This window comes from Zalophus californianus, chromosome 14 (assembly GCF_009762305.2).
Source record: "Zalophus californianus isolate mZalCal1 chromosome 14, mZalCal1.pri.v2, whole genome shotgun sequence".
Classification (NCBI taxonomy): Eukaryota; Metazoa; Chordata; class Mammalia; order Carnivora; family Otariidae; genus Zalophus; species Zalophus californianus.
Window position 1 is genome coordinate 72,588,032 of NC_045608.1, and position 15,073 is coordinate 72,603,104.

Sequence of the window (15,073 nt, forward strand, 5' to 3'; positions counted from 1 at the left end):
GCACCAATTTACATTTTCAGCAACAGTGCACTCTTTTGTCCATATACTTGCCAACATTTCTCTTGTCTTTTTGATGATAGCCATTCTAACAGGTATGAAGTGATACCCCATTGTGATTTTGATTTGCATTTCCCTGATAATTGGTAAGGTCCAATACCTTTTCCACCATATTTGCTGACCATTTATATGTCTTCTTTGGAAAAATGTATATTCAGTTCTTCTGCACATTTTTAATCCAACACTTTTTGCTACTGTATTGTGTGAATGTGTTACATATTTTGGATATGAACTGCTTATCAGATATGTGGTTGGCAAATATTTCCTCCCATTCTGTAAACTGCTTTTCATTTTGTTGATGGTTTTCTTTTAGCTGTACAGAAGTTTTTAATTTGATGTAATCCCATGTGTTTATTTTTGCTTTTGTTGCCTTTGCTTTTTGGTGTCAAATCTAAAAAGTCATTATCAAAACCAATGTCAAGGAGATTACCCCCTATGTTTTCTTCTAGGAGTTTTACAGTTTCGGGTCTTAAGTTCAAGTCTTCAATCCATTTGAGTTCATTTTTGTGTACAGCATAAGAAATCCAGTTTCATTCTTTTTCAAGAGGCAATTCAATCTTCTCAATGCCATTTATTAAAGAGACTGTCCCTCACCCCCCAGTATATTCTTGGCTCTTTGGCATAAATTAATTGACCACGTATACAGGGGTTTATTTCCAGACTCTCCATTCTGTTCCATTGGTCTGTGTGCCTGTTTTTATGCCTATACCATACTGTTTGACTATTACAGCTTTGCAGTATAGTTTGAAATCAGGAAGTGTGATGCCTCCAGCTTGCTCTTCTTTCTCAATATTGGTTTGGCTATTTGGGGTCTTTTCTGGTTCCATACAAATTGTGAGATGGTTTGTTCTATTTCTGTGAAAAATGCCATTGGATTTTTTGATAGAGATTGCATTGACTCTGCAGATCACTTTGGGTAGTATGGAAATTTTAACAATATTAATTCTTTCAAACCATGAGCATGGAATATCTTTCCTTTTATTTATGTCTTCTTAAATTTCTTTCATCAACGTCTTATAATTTTCAGTGTAAAGATCTTTTACCTCCTTGGTTAAATTTATTCCTAAGTGTTTTATTCTTTTTGACACAGTTGTAAATGGGATTGTTTTTCTTAATTTCTCTTTCTGATAGCTATTAGTAGCATATATAAGTGTAACTGATTTTTGTGTATCGATTTTATATCCTGAAAGTAGTATTTCATTTGTTTTAAGGGAAGTAGATATGGAGAGAGACTCTCATTCTATTATATACACCCTGGTGGTTTCTCCTATGCCATTTGATTTTTTTTTCTTCTTCAAGCACAGCATTTTAAAATCAATTTTATGGCTTTCTTCTCTTCGTTAGGAACAGGTGACTCAGCAGCTCATGTGAGATAAGATGTTTTGAAATAGATAAGATGGTAACAGCAATAAAATATATTTGTGAGGTAAGCTATATTTTTTCCAACCCAACAGGGACAGCTCTAAGAAATCATAAATCGTCTAGATGTAGGAAGGTTAGAATTAAAAGGCATCAAAAATCTGCCAAGAGAGAATTAGATTTATTTTCCCTTTTCTCACTGCATATCATGTCTACAGAATAGAGTTGTGTGCAGAAATTCAAGAAAAAATAGTTCCCCAAACCATATTGAAGAGCATTAAATGAGAAAGATATGGGAAGTCCAAAAACCAAAAATTTCCAAATCCCAGGACAACTAGGAAGGTGATTCCAGTCAAAGAATTCAGAATCCACAAGTCCCTTCTTCAGCTTCTGAAATGAACTCTCCCAAGCAGAAAAAAGAGGATTATAGTTTTTGCTTAGTTTTTCCCTCATCACATCACTGTCTACTATTTTCTTTTGATTTCATCTATATTCTCGGACTTTAAAAGTGTGAGAAGAATGTGTAGCATGACCTTTATCTCTTCACTACACAAGACCAAGTCAAGCCAAATTTCAGTACGCTTTATTAAGGAAATTAACTATTTTATTTTTTAAAAGATTTTATTTATTTATTTGACAGAGAGAGACATAGCGAGAGAGGGAACACAAGCAGAGGGACTGGTAGAGGGAGAGGCTTCCCACGGAGCAGGGAGCACAATGTGGGGCTTGATTCCAGGACCCTGGGATTATGACCCGAGCTGAAGGCAGATGCTTAATGACTGAGCCACCCAGGCGCCCCTTAACTATTTTATTTTATTCATGGTATATTCCTGTCATTTCTTTTTCTCCTTTAAAGATATAGTCTCCTTCTGAGAACTCAGCATCCCATTTACTCTTTTCTTTTTCTCTTGATTTGGTGCAACATGCAAAACTGTCCCATTGAATCATAGGCATAGTCATTCCAGAAGTTAAATTTCAACGGAAAAGAAAATAATAAATGAGCTAGCATGATTTTTTTTTCCTTTCCCCCTTGGCCAAAATCAGTTACATGGAGAAGCTCAGTACCAATGGGATAGGGAAGTATATACTCCACCCAACATGAACTAAGGAATTCACAGGGGAAGGGTGAGTTGTGAACAAATAATACAGTTTATCACAGATTACCATTCACCATCAGGACTTTGTGTGAGTCACCGTTTCTCATCTCAGACTCTATGCAGATTCTTCTACCGTGGATGTATTTGTTTCTTAGGCTGCCATAATAAGGTACCATAAACTAGGTGGTTTAAAATGACAGAAATTTATTCTCTCATAGTTCTGGAGGCTAGAACTCCAAAATCAAGATGTTGTCAGGGTTATGTTCTCCCCAAAGTCTCTAGGGGTGGATCCATCTTTGCCTCTTCCAGCTTCTGGTAGTCCCAGGCATCCCTTGGCTGTGGCAGCATAACTCCAGTATCTGCCTCCTTCAGATGGCCATCCTCCCTCTGCTTGAAGAGGTCTTAGACACCCAGAACTCTAAGGTTTGGAGGCCAGAGAGCAAACTTTTATGAAGAGAATTGTGTCTCCCAAAAAGATATGTTGAGGTTCTAACCTCCAATACCTGTGAATGCGACCTTGTTTAGAAATAGGATCTTTTCATATGTTACCAAGTTAAGGTGAGTTCATGCTGAATTAAGGTGGGTCCTAATCCAATATGCCTTGTGTCCTTAAAGAGAAAAGACTCAGACACACAGGAGAAGTTGACCGTCTGACAACAGAGGCAGAGATTGGAGTGATGCATGCACAAGCCAAAGAAAAATAAATGAACTAGGTTAAAATGTGTTTTTCTTTGTGGTTAAGCACTACAGATTTATTTATAGCTGTGGTTAGAGTCTCATGTGCCACTCTGGTGCAGGACTTTGATAGTAGAGCAGGCTGCATATATGAGGTGACAGAGGGGATACTGGAAATCTCTGTACCTTTCACTCAGTTTTGCAGTGAACCTAAAAATGAATGAATGAATGAATGAATGGATGAGTAAATAAATAAATGAATAAAAGAAAAATTTAGTCTCTTTAGTAATTTTAAAAATTTTGTTAACTTATTTAAAAGTAAGGATTATTAAATAAATGTAGTTATACAACTATAATATATAATGTAAACATAAAATATATAATACAACTATTATATAAAGTTATATAAATAAAGCATTCCTAAAGAGTGCTTAACTTAATTTTTGAACTTGATCTAAAAATCAAAAGGCATGGACATACAACTCCTGGCCAAAATTTCACAGATTTTTTAAAATATATATTCAGTCATACATCAGGTAATTTTTGAGCAGAAGGAATGTGCAGTGCAAAAGAAATAGGCACAAATATATGTTTCCATGTGGTGGCTTAGTAAAGGAAAAGAAATAAGCATCCTCTTTTCTAGGAAACCAAATATTCTCTAAATCACTGTCAGAACCAGTTAACTTCAGCCATTTAGTATCGGTTTCTAAATGCCTTGGAGACCACTAAACATCCCTGTTCTTTCTCAAGCAGAAAACATTTCATGGCTCTGGCTGGAGATGTCTTATTAGTCACCTTGAGAAACAACGAAAGTCACACATAGGAAAAGAAAAATTTGTGCCAAATGTGGAGACTCTCCTTCCTCTGAAGTTATCTGAAAGACCTTTGAGTTGCACAAGAAATGAATCACTAAAACTCTGCTCCCAAAGAGCTGTTCCTTTCTGAAAGTCACAAATAAAGCTGAATTTCTCTCCTACCATTAAGAAAAAGAAAGTTGTAGGATCTTGTACATTTGCATTACACACATTTGGTGATCTACTAATAAAGATTTATATAGTGGACAATTACCTCCTCTTCCTACTAATAAACTGTAGTTCTGCTCTTAGCCTCAATAGGCAAATTCCCTGGGGAATAAGAAACAGTGCCATATTTTGAAAACTTCGACCAATAGATAGTCTTGAGGCCCAATTTCTATAAGTCACGATAAACATTTTCTCATCCTCAAAACAGGTAGATACCAGAGGGTAGATGATGTTTACCATGCGTTTCAGTTTGGGTGTTGTCTTAGTGAGAAGGCTGGTCAACCTCACCCATGTTATTTTTCCGTCCTCACTCTCCCCCAGATTGGAAATCAAATAATAAATGGGACTGGACCTAGATAGAATCATGGGCACAGTGGAGTTAATGAATTTCTCTCTAGGGTCTATGCAAAAATCCACACTGTCAGGAACTGAGGTTACTCAGGAATATTGCACAGTTGTTTGTTCTGAGATTAATGAGTGAATTGGGTTCCTTAAGTGTTCATGTCTCAAAGTCTTTGCGTAGAGTTGTTGGCATGCTATATTTCTTTCAAATACTACAATTTGAGATAGAAGAAAAATCCTCATTTCCATTTTTGCAATATTTTTGCCAGTTATTCTGTAGCAATTATTTATGTGTTGACATTAATTATTTTATTTTTTTTTAAAGATTTTATTTATTTATTCATGAGAGACAGAGGAGGAGAGAGAGAGAGGGAGAGAGAGAGAGAGAGAGAAGCAGAGGGAGAAGCAGGCTCCCAAGGAGCAGGGAGCCCGATGCGGGACTCGATCCCAGGACCCTGGGATCATGACCTGAGCCGAAGGCAGACGCTTAACCATCTGAGCCACCCAGGCGCCCGACATTAATTATTTTAGAGTGCCTTGAAATTTGACTCTGCTGTGTAATCATATGCTATTTGTACAATGGCTTCCCACTATTTCATCATTTGAAAACGAGTGCCTTGCCAGCACTTATTTGATTCTCCCTTTCCTTTCAGAATTGCAGGAAGACTGTGCTTGCTGGGCGAAGGGAGGTTTTCTTTGCTTTCCAAGTTCTGAAATACCATGTCACTGAGCCAGTTTGTTTCACACAGGTGTCCTGACGCTGACGACTAAACTGGCCAAAGGGCTCATCTGATGTGAGTGAGGGCTTTGCTCCCGGGGAGCCATAGCTATTGTATTTAAGAGCTTTGAGTGCCTCAATTATCAGCCAGTTCTGAAAAGCATTTCTTTTGCTCCCCATAAAATATAAGAATTATGAAGTGACTATGGAAAATGGGTACCTTGTCCATTGTATTAGATATTAATTAAGCAAACTTGTCATTTTTGAACAAAATAGAACTAGTCCCTTATGGATTAGTGATGTATTTGGTCTCCCATTCCCACCTAGAACATTAGATTAGGCACTTTCCTTTCCACTATGTGGGGTACTAAGGATTGATTTTGCCAAAGAGCTGGTCCATCTGTGTGGAGCTACCATTACTTCCCTCAAATGTGTTCCCAGTGGGAATCATGGTGACCAGTGGAAGACCTGGGGATGGAGGACTAGTCATGTGAGCAATGCCATTAAAGAGAATAGGAATGGGAGTGACCCCCAAACATTCCATGATGTCATCAAAATTCCTGTGAAACCTGAGGTTTTTGAGAAACTAAATTTTGGAAAACTAAAAAAGTGCATGTCAATTTTATTAAGCCTAATGTCACAATAATATTTTAACATAGATCTTTTTCATTTCAAAAACATAGAAAAATAGAAAAGGAAAATATGAAGGAATAAAGAAGCACATCACACAATATATCATTTTTTTAGTGGCTAAAGCAGTTTTTAAAACATGATATGGATTTATTACAGTCCATCTTCAATAAAATTACTTAGGGCAGATTTCTGTAGAAAATTGTGAAATTTCTTTCCCTGGAAAGATATTTTTAATATGGTGGTATGGACCTGTAATAACAACTGGCCCATTGGTAATGAAGAGGGACCCAGACATAGGTTCCTACAGACTCTTCTCTCTGATCTAGAGCTAAGAAATACTGTGTTGTTATTTGGATATTGGCCATTGGTCATTTTCTCCTTTAGATTAAATATGAGTCCATAGTAAACTGGCATAATTTTCTTTGCCTATAAAACTATACTGTCAACAATCTAATTATGCAGTCTTTACAGTTTTTATTTATATATTTGTTTGTTTGTAATCTCTACACCCAACGTGGGGCTCAGACTCAATGACCCTGAGATCCAGAGTCACATGCTCTTCCGACTGAGCCAGCCAGGTGCCCCTAAAAATATAAAGGAAAGAGAAACAGGTGTTCTGGTACTCAATCAGGATTGCATAATTTGAATACAAGAACACCTGTTTCTCTCTCCTTTATATTCTTCTTCTTTTATTTTTTTAAAATTTTACTTTTGAGTAATCTCTATGCCCAAAGTGGAGCTTGAACTCACAACCCTGAGATCAAAAGTCACATGTTGTACTGACTGAGCCAGCCAGGCGCCACTCTCTCCTTTGTCTTCTTACAAGCAATTTAGCTCCTTATAAACTCCTACCTGAAGCCCCTATCCCTTCTGCCCTTATCTGAGAACCCACATCACCAGGGATTTGCCTTAATGTTTTCCTTGCAGCCCCACCTTTTAACCTTGATCTTTTGCATGCATGTGCCCCTCCCCTCCATGATAGGACTTCCTAGCTTAGAGACAAGGCACTTCTGAAAACTCCTCTTGCCAGAGTTCTATCCAGTTTGCTGTCTTGATTACATTTTCTTTGTTTGAAGAAATCTTTTATCAAGTCTTTGCTTTTTTACTAGCTCTGGTTGCTAGGTGGCTATATCCTGTCCTCGGCCAACCCTATGTCTCTCCTGCCTCTGTCTTTGGGTGGGGTAAGCCAGAGTCTTCTGAATCACCCAGAGGATCTCTAACCCTTTCTGAATATAGAAAAATGAGACTTAATACCAAATACCCTCCGAAGGCACATTTCACTTCTGCATATCTTTAATATAATGTCTTGATCTTTTTGGTATCTTTAATCTCTACTCCCTTCAGCATTATCACATTTTCTTTCTAGCTCCTCTGCCCTTTGCTGACCTCACTGAGCCTCCCAGAGAGTTGTCTCAAAATTATCTCACAAACTATTTATCTCAAAATATTTCCTCGTTAAAAATTATCTTTCAAAAGTGAGATATAGTATCTTCTTTCACTGCATTTTTTTCCACTTACCCAATAGAATTTTCTTTCAAAAATAAATCATCAGAAATATCTTATTTCATCAACACCTATACCGCCGATGCAGCTCTTTGCAGTTACAGTTTCACCTGGACCTGTTGATTTTGAATACGAATGATAAAGTCAAGTCACAGTGTTCTTATCGTAAGAAGCTGCCTTGCCAATATTTTAGTCCCACTCAACTGTGTTCTCTGGAGAATCTGGAGAAAAGGTGTTTCTGTATACAGAGCTGTCCAAATGCCCAAAGGCGATCACAAATGACTACAGGAAACCTCTTCAACTATAGTAATCTGACTGAAAATTACAAGATTTGCTACCAAAGAGGAAAAATTACAATTCTGCATTCAGGCAACTTGTTCCAGCAAAGTCATCTCTCATATAACTTTTAAGCTGGATGTGCTTCTTTTTTGTCATGGAAGACAATGATAGTGGCTATTACCTGTATCATTTTATTAGCAATGCCTTGAACACCTGGTAACTCTGATTTGTTTGACAGTGGACATGGCATGTTTCAATCGCAGAAAAAAATTGGCATATTGGCATATTGGCTAGTAGATAATAATGCAGCTGTAGCTGAGTTTGGGATATTGAATTTCAACGGCATTGCTACTTATGAAAGGAGAAATAACTCTTTTTTCTTGCTTCATCACTTATGATTACAGGGCCCTGCCGGTTCAGGCAACAGAGTCAATGCTGCTGTGTATATTTTACTGTTCTTCCTGCGAGATAGATCCCTGTCTTGCTGGATCTATTTCCACTGTTTAAAGGGGACATGCTATTATATCCCAGAAACATATGAACGAAGAGGAAGGATAATGTTCATAACTTGAAGAAGAGATTGGCCAGATCCTGACTTGTTTCTCTAAATGGATCCAGCGGCCCTGCAGCTGATTTAGGGAAAGCAAGCCTTGTCCTGGAATAATTAATGGTTTTCTTGTCTCCATTGCAGCGGTGAGTGAAGGACCAGCCACCCAACAGCCACCCATATTGCCCCCAGCACAGCCTGAGCATCCCAGCAATGAGGAGGCACCAAGCAGAACCATCCCCACAGCCTGTGTTCGACCAACTCACCCACTCCGCAGCTTTGCTAATCCTTTGCTACCTCCACCAATGAGTGCAATAGAACCGAAAGTCCCTTACACGCCACTCTTGTCTCAGCCAGGTAAATGCCCATTTGTTCACGTTTAAAATAGTTATCCTCTGTGCCTCTCCTTAAGTACATGAGGGTTCCTGCGAAGGCGGGATGCAGTATGTCTGTCACCACTGTAGGCCTACCCAATGTGCTCCTGTCTGGTACCGATGTTTGTGGTGCAGCTCGTGAGTATCTGCCTTGGCAAGGACTGGCTGGTTATAGGTGCCTTTCATTCCTTTGGAAATTTGTTCATCAGTCCTGAACACTGCTGGAAACATTCCTGGTTCTTTAGTCCGCCACATGGATCCTAGAATTTAAGGCTAGACACGAAGACTAGAGGTAAAGATAACAAAAGTCTGAAAAAACCACTTTTTAGAGATATGCGTGTAATTCCATAATTCTGCTTTGTGCCTTTCAATAGTCATCTTCCAGAGGTCCTTATTTCCGAGTTCCAGGGTCAGAAAGGGAAAGAGTCCAACTTCTTAATTTTAGAAATGACAAAACAAAAACTTAGACAAGGAGTAACATCTCTATGGTAACTGTGATAGTGTGATTTATGAGAAATATGTATTTGGTCATTCAGATGATCAAAATATAGTTTTCATTTATATTAGGTCTTCCTGCACAGTTTCTGGGTACTCTGGAGCTCACAGCTGCCAAACCCTTAGAATTTCCTTAGTGATAAGGGGATAAAGGTATCTTTAGTTATGTTAATGAACGTGACTTTTGGTGATTTTTGTTTGTTTGTTTGTTTGCCTATGAACATGACTTTTGGACAACCCCCTCAAGGGGGGTGCTGGTTGCCAGGAAGACCGACTACAAGATTAGAGAGTTGGAACTTTCAGCCCCACCCCCAACCTCCTGGGAGAGGAGAGGGGCTGGAGCTGGAATCTACCAACAACCAATGACTTAGTCATGATGTGACTAGAGAGGGGATGCAAACTCCATGCCCTTTCTCCAGACCTCACTCTATGTATCCCTTCATCTGGCTGTTGATTCGTATCCTTTATCATAGCCTTTAATAAATTGACAGACATGTTTCCCTGAGTTCTGTGAGCCACTCTAGCAAATGAATCAAACCTAGAGAGGAGGTCGTTGGAACCACCAGTGTGTAGCCAGTAGGTCAAAAGCACAGGTAGCAGCCTGGAGCTTGTGACTAGCATCTGAAGTCGGGGGTAGGCGACAGTTTTGTATGGCCAAATCCTTAACCTGTGGAATCTGATACTATTTCTAGGTAGATCATATCAGAATTGAGTTGAATTCTGCTGGTGTCTGAGAATTGGTTGGTGTTGGTGGGACAACCGCCACCCCCCAACACTGGAGTTAGGAACACTAACCTTAAAGAATGCCTTTCTAAGAAGATCAGTTGGCAGAGATGAGAACCAGAGTCCCCTATTCCCAGTGCAGTGTTCATTTTATCGCCTCAGTTGGTATCCAGTGATGCTAATCTGGAGTTCCTCTTCGTTTCTGTTAGGGATTAGGGGGGAGGAGGGAGGGCAGAGAGGGAGAGAAGAAGAGGAAGGAAAAGAAGAAGGAGGAAGAGCAACAGATCGGATAAAAAGCCAATAGATAGATATACATAAAGAACTATGTAGTGCTTAAAATTATTTGAACGATTAGAATAATTCTTAACAGCCTCAATATGCTTGATATCTTTGCTATCTTATGCTTGATAAGCATAAGATAGCAAAGTTCAGTGGTCCCAAGTAAAGAGAGCACTGGTGATAGACACAGCTGGATTGGCCAGTCTGTCATTCGGCAATTATGTGTAAGTTTCTGTTACTCAGAAAGTAACAGAAAGTAACAGCTGCTATAGTCACTGCATTAGTTCATAAGCCTCATGATGACCGCAAACACTAAAAAAGATACAATTGCAATTATGAATATTATCTTAATATTAAGAATGTTTCTTGTTCCTGGTACCATATTAAGTGATTTGTGTTCATGCCCTCTGGTGTTCTGCCTTTCCTGTGGTGTGTGGTACAGATGCTCAGCTACCAGCTAACCCTGGGAGGTGGAGTGGAGCTCAGGGAGGATGTGGGATTCCAGCCCTTGGGATGTATGAAGGAGGTTTCTCTGACACATAGGTTCAATGGACTTTGTTTCACAGGAAATAGCTCTTCTAACCCCAAAGACACCCACACTAGGATTTAAAGCACATCTATATTGCCCAAACCCCTCTCCCCATCTTCCACATCTATACACTCCACACACATTATGGGCAGAGTCTGCTACTTTATAGTGCCCTGAAATTATGACGTCTTTGCTAATTGAGACAAGGACAGTTGGAAGCAAGAGAATTCAGTTAACGAAACTCCCATGTCAAGAACTCACTGCCTGGTGATTTCTGGTTGCACTGTTTCCCACTGCAGTACCAACCAAAAGAATAGACCTTGGAAATGACTGGTATTCAGCCCTTTATTGAACATGGATTATATGCCTGGCATGCTTCTTCAGACTTGTAACATCACATTTGATCCTCAGAGCAACTTTGGGAGGTAGCTGCTTTCTTAGCCCCGGTTCATGGCTACGGAAACTGTGACACAGTTAATTTAAGTAACGTTTATGTCTGCACAACTACTGACCAGTGCATCTTCTCCCGCTCTTTTTGCCTATAAGAAAGCACAGGTTCTGAAATTTTAGGAACTGGTTTGCACCTGTTAGTTTGTGTCTAACTTATTTAATGACAAAAACAAAGATAGGTTTTTTTTTAAACTTACTACATCAAATCATCCCAAAACTGATAAAAAGAAAAATGAGAAACATCTGAAATAATTTGAATTGAGGAATGCCATTTCCTCATAAGCCTTCCTCACTCACATTTTAATGAGGTAAGAGGTTTAACTTTTATGAGGAAGAACACCAATTTTATAATATCAAAAAACTAATGCACCGAAGTACTTTTTACTGTTAACTACTGTCTCTAGTTGGAAGTAAAGATTAACTATGTTATCATGGTGAAAAAAAAAAGATGAAAATAAAATCCTGAAGTCGCTTTCATTTAAATGAAATTTTACCGTAGCAGAAATATTTGCCTTGGAATACAACGTTTGGAAATCAACCCATGCTCCAGAGAACTGTGGTAACAAAGAACCCTAATTTTAGAAAGAACATCTGACAATAGACAGAACAAAGCACTGGCACTTGTTATTTACTACTTATTGTTTTCTTCCAGTTACAAATAATAGGAAAGCGACCTTAAACAAAGTCTGGCACAATGTAGCATAAATAAGTGTATTATGTCTTTAAAAGATGGGAAATTGAGCCCTTTCTGCTGTCTCTATACCCGTTCTCTCAAAAAATAAGCATATCTGAAGAACCATTCTCTGATCTAATGCCATGCAGGCAAGATCTCATTTTCTTTTATTTCCATTGTACAATTAAGAGCCTTCTTTTTATTAACTGTCTATCTCATTTTAACTATCGTTCTTGTTTTTAAACTATTTCTTAAAAACCATCTCTTATTTTATATTTTCCAATATCTTTGGGGTTTTGGTTGATTATATATTTTTCATGGTTCTCCTTTAAATGCCATCCTCCCCCACTCACCTTGAGGCATATCCTGCCATCACTTTGGAATTATTAAATGCCTTTCCTTTTCATGTTTCTCCTTCATTGTCTCCCTGTGATTCCTGTTCATTTCATAATGTCTTACCTCATGATTTTCAAATAAGTTCTCCCTGCATTGCCTCTGACACATGGTAAATAGTATGCTTTTAAGAAAGGGCTGATGTTTACTTATTCTAATAGAAAAAGAAAATTAGCAGACTGACAAATGTATTAGCTGTGACATTAACTACATGCTTCTTAGCCTAAAAGATGAAATACTTAGAGCTTTCAACAAATTTTAATTCTAAGAAAATCATTACTTTAGTCAAACTGATTGATGAAGTAAAGTCATTCTCTTGTTGGCTTAAAAAAATACCTCAAATAATTTTACTTCAGATTTCGCAATAAAGGACTGAGTAATTTCTAACGAATTTATCTTTACTTACTTCAAGTAATTACTTTAGAATATGGTAATGTGAGGCATTGCTGTAATTTTTAAAGATCACACCAAATGAGAAGCTCCTTCTGCTTTGAAACCGCTTAAATTAGGATCAATGAAGAAGCTCTTTCCCTACTCATATAACTGTGTGTGGTTTTTTTTAAAGGCAACATCATTGATCTGTGCCTCAGTTGAACTTCCAGTAAGGCATGCGGAGCTGTGTTTGCAGGATGTGAGGTATAGGGCAGTGCATAATACACAGTAACTGTCTCCACGGAGTTGGGGAGATTTTTGTGGTATTTTTATAGTGAGTGGTAATTTGAAAGTCAACCGGTTGTCATAACGACTGAAATTCTGCCTACCTGAAAACACAGATTCATTCCTTCATTTTTTTTTTTTTTTTTATTTCCACCTGCCCAGTTAAAATTTAGCTTACTAGACTAGAGTACTTTATGGTGTTTCTTACAATTTCATCATCCGCTCATGATAAGGTAGTTCCGTTTCTTAATGCTTCACAGTGAATAACTATGCAGTCTTTACCCATTTCAGGGAGGCTACAATCACTGCACTTTGCAAATCACAGATGTGGACATAGAAGTGATTTGGCTTCATCCCCTTTCAGGTTAAATAGAAAATGTTTGATGGAGTGTTGCACTTATGGCATTATAGATCTGACATAAATTCTACAAAGGGCCAAGAGAGGGTGGTTTGTTTTTTTTTTTTTTCTTCACTAGTGAAAATTCCTTTTAGCTGTGAAATGATCAGCTGCACTTTAAATGAACCTGGATTAGGAGACCATTTGTCTTCTGAGGCTGTAATTCTAAAGAGAAAGAAAATGTGACCTCTTAAATAGTGACTTTTATACTAAATAGTGACTGTTTTACATCAGCCCCCTGGAGTTCTTGCATCTTTGTAAAGGGGCCCATGTGCTTTATTGTCCTCCATTTACACATTGCATTTCCACACGTTTCCATTTATAAAAGCAAAAACCTAGAACATTCTGATCTTTCCAATCTTCGAGGGATCAATATGTCAGTGGACATGACAAGACCAAAACTCATTTCATTGTACTACAAAATTGAGTTTGATTTTCCCTCTGCAAATTGTGGCATGTGCCTCAATTTGTCTGAGGACTGAGGACAAGGAGTGGGCGGAGGTGGCTGGACAGTGGACAGGAAAAGCATTTGACTTATATTTTATGGCTGGTTGGGAAATCATGTGTTCCTGCTATAACCCGATCTTTTTGACAGGCCTCATTTCAGTAAATATGCTATCACACAAAACTGCCAATAAATTACTATAACACATTAATACAATTGCATTCCCTGAGCCACTTGTAGGCCACCATTGGGGGTGTTCATCAAGGATACCACAGGAGTGTTCCATTCTGCTGAAATCAGTCACAGGGAGGTCATGGGAGATCAGACATCCTTACACAGGTGAAACAAGAGGGTCACTTTTCAGGCCAGTCAGGTCAAATAAGTCATTGGCACAGCCAAGTAGGAGAGATACGTTGATTTGACGTTATTGGGGCCCCAACCACTAATCAATTCTGATGGGGAAAACGACACTATCTCCTGTTACATTTCATCTCATATGTAAGATCATCTGTGTTTTCGTTGGTTTCGTTTTGTTTCGTTTCGTTTCTGTAGGTAGTTCCTTGAAGTTGTCCTGTCCTCATTCCTAACAGATTTTTTTTGACAGATGAAATCTAATTTCATTTGGTCTAGTCATCCTTAATTATCCCTTAGGAAAAGTAAGTCAAAATTGCCTTATATATCACCAGTGTTTATGACTCTGGAGCTACTTGGTGTTTTAATAAAGTACTATTTCCTCTAGGATGGGGTTCCAGTACTTAAACAGGAAAGAGCTCTTCTAATTGCCTCACAGGGGGAGAAATGATTGCTAGAGGAAACATTATGAGTAAGTCACATGACTGGCGTCTCATTTATAAATGACAAAACCAAAGCCTAAAAGACTAAGCAGCTTGCCCAAGGTCAACAATTGTGCTAATGGCCAAGTTAAAAGAATTCAGAGAAATAGAACGTTGAAGAGAAACAAAGGATTTTATTTAACTTTTTTGTGATGTGAATAGTTATTCTTAGATCAACCTCTCCCTCCGCACCCTATAAGAGAGCTTCTAGGATGATACTAGTTATTAAATAGCCTCCAGAAAGAATTGTTTCATGGAAGGTAGTTTGAGTTATTTAGCTTATCATTTGAATAGATGTTTTATTCCTTCATGTAGGCTAGATGAAGGAAAGAAGTTCTAGCAAGAGTAGTGACTAGCCAGGGATTCAGGACTAGCTCCTATCTGCTTAAACTCACTTGTCCAACCTGCCAATGTCCCTCTGCAGGACAGTAGGGAGCCAGGGAGCTGATATCTGTTGCTTTTCAGTACCACACACACACCACAGGTCGCCAGGGCTTTGGAGTCCAGTAATAAAAATAAAGAATAGAAGGAAATGTAAAATGAAGATAAAAGTTAAGGCACATGAGACTATTACTCAGATTGTGGTTTAGAGA

The 15,073-nt window shown here is 38.4% G+C and overlaps 1 protein-coding gene across 3 annotated transcripts in view; it reads left to right on the forward strand.

Moving 5' to 3' along the window:
- Positions 1–15,073, forward strand: part of DCC (DCC netrin 1 receptor) — a 1,177,272-nt gene that overhangs the window by 1,135,419 nt on the left and 26,780 nt on the right. For all 3 annotated transcript variants that reach the window (XM_035724067.1, XM_035724068.1, XM_035724069.1), the window contains one exon: positions 8,377–8,589. In XM_035724067.1, coding sequence (XP_035579960.1) covers positions 8,377–8,589 — 213 coding nt within the window. The remainder of the gene's footprint in view (positions 1–8,376; positions 8,590–15,073) is intronic.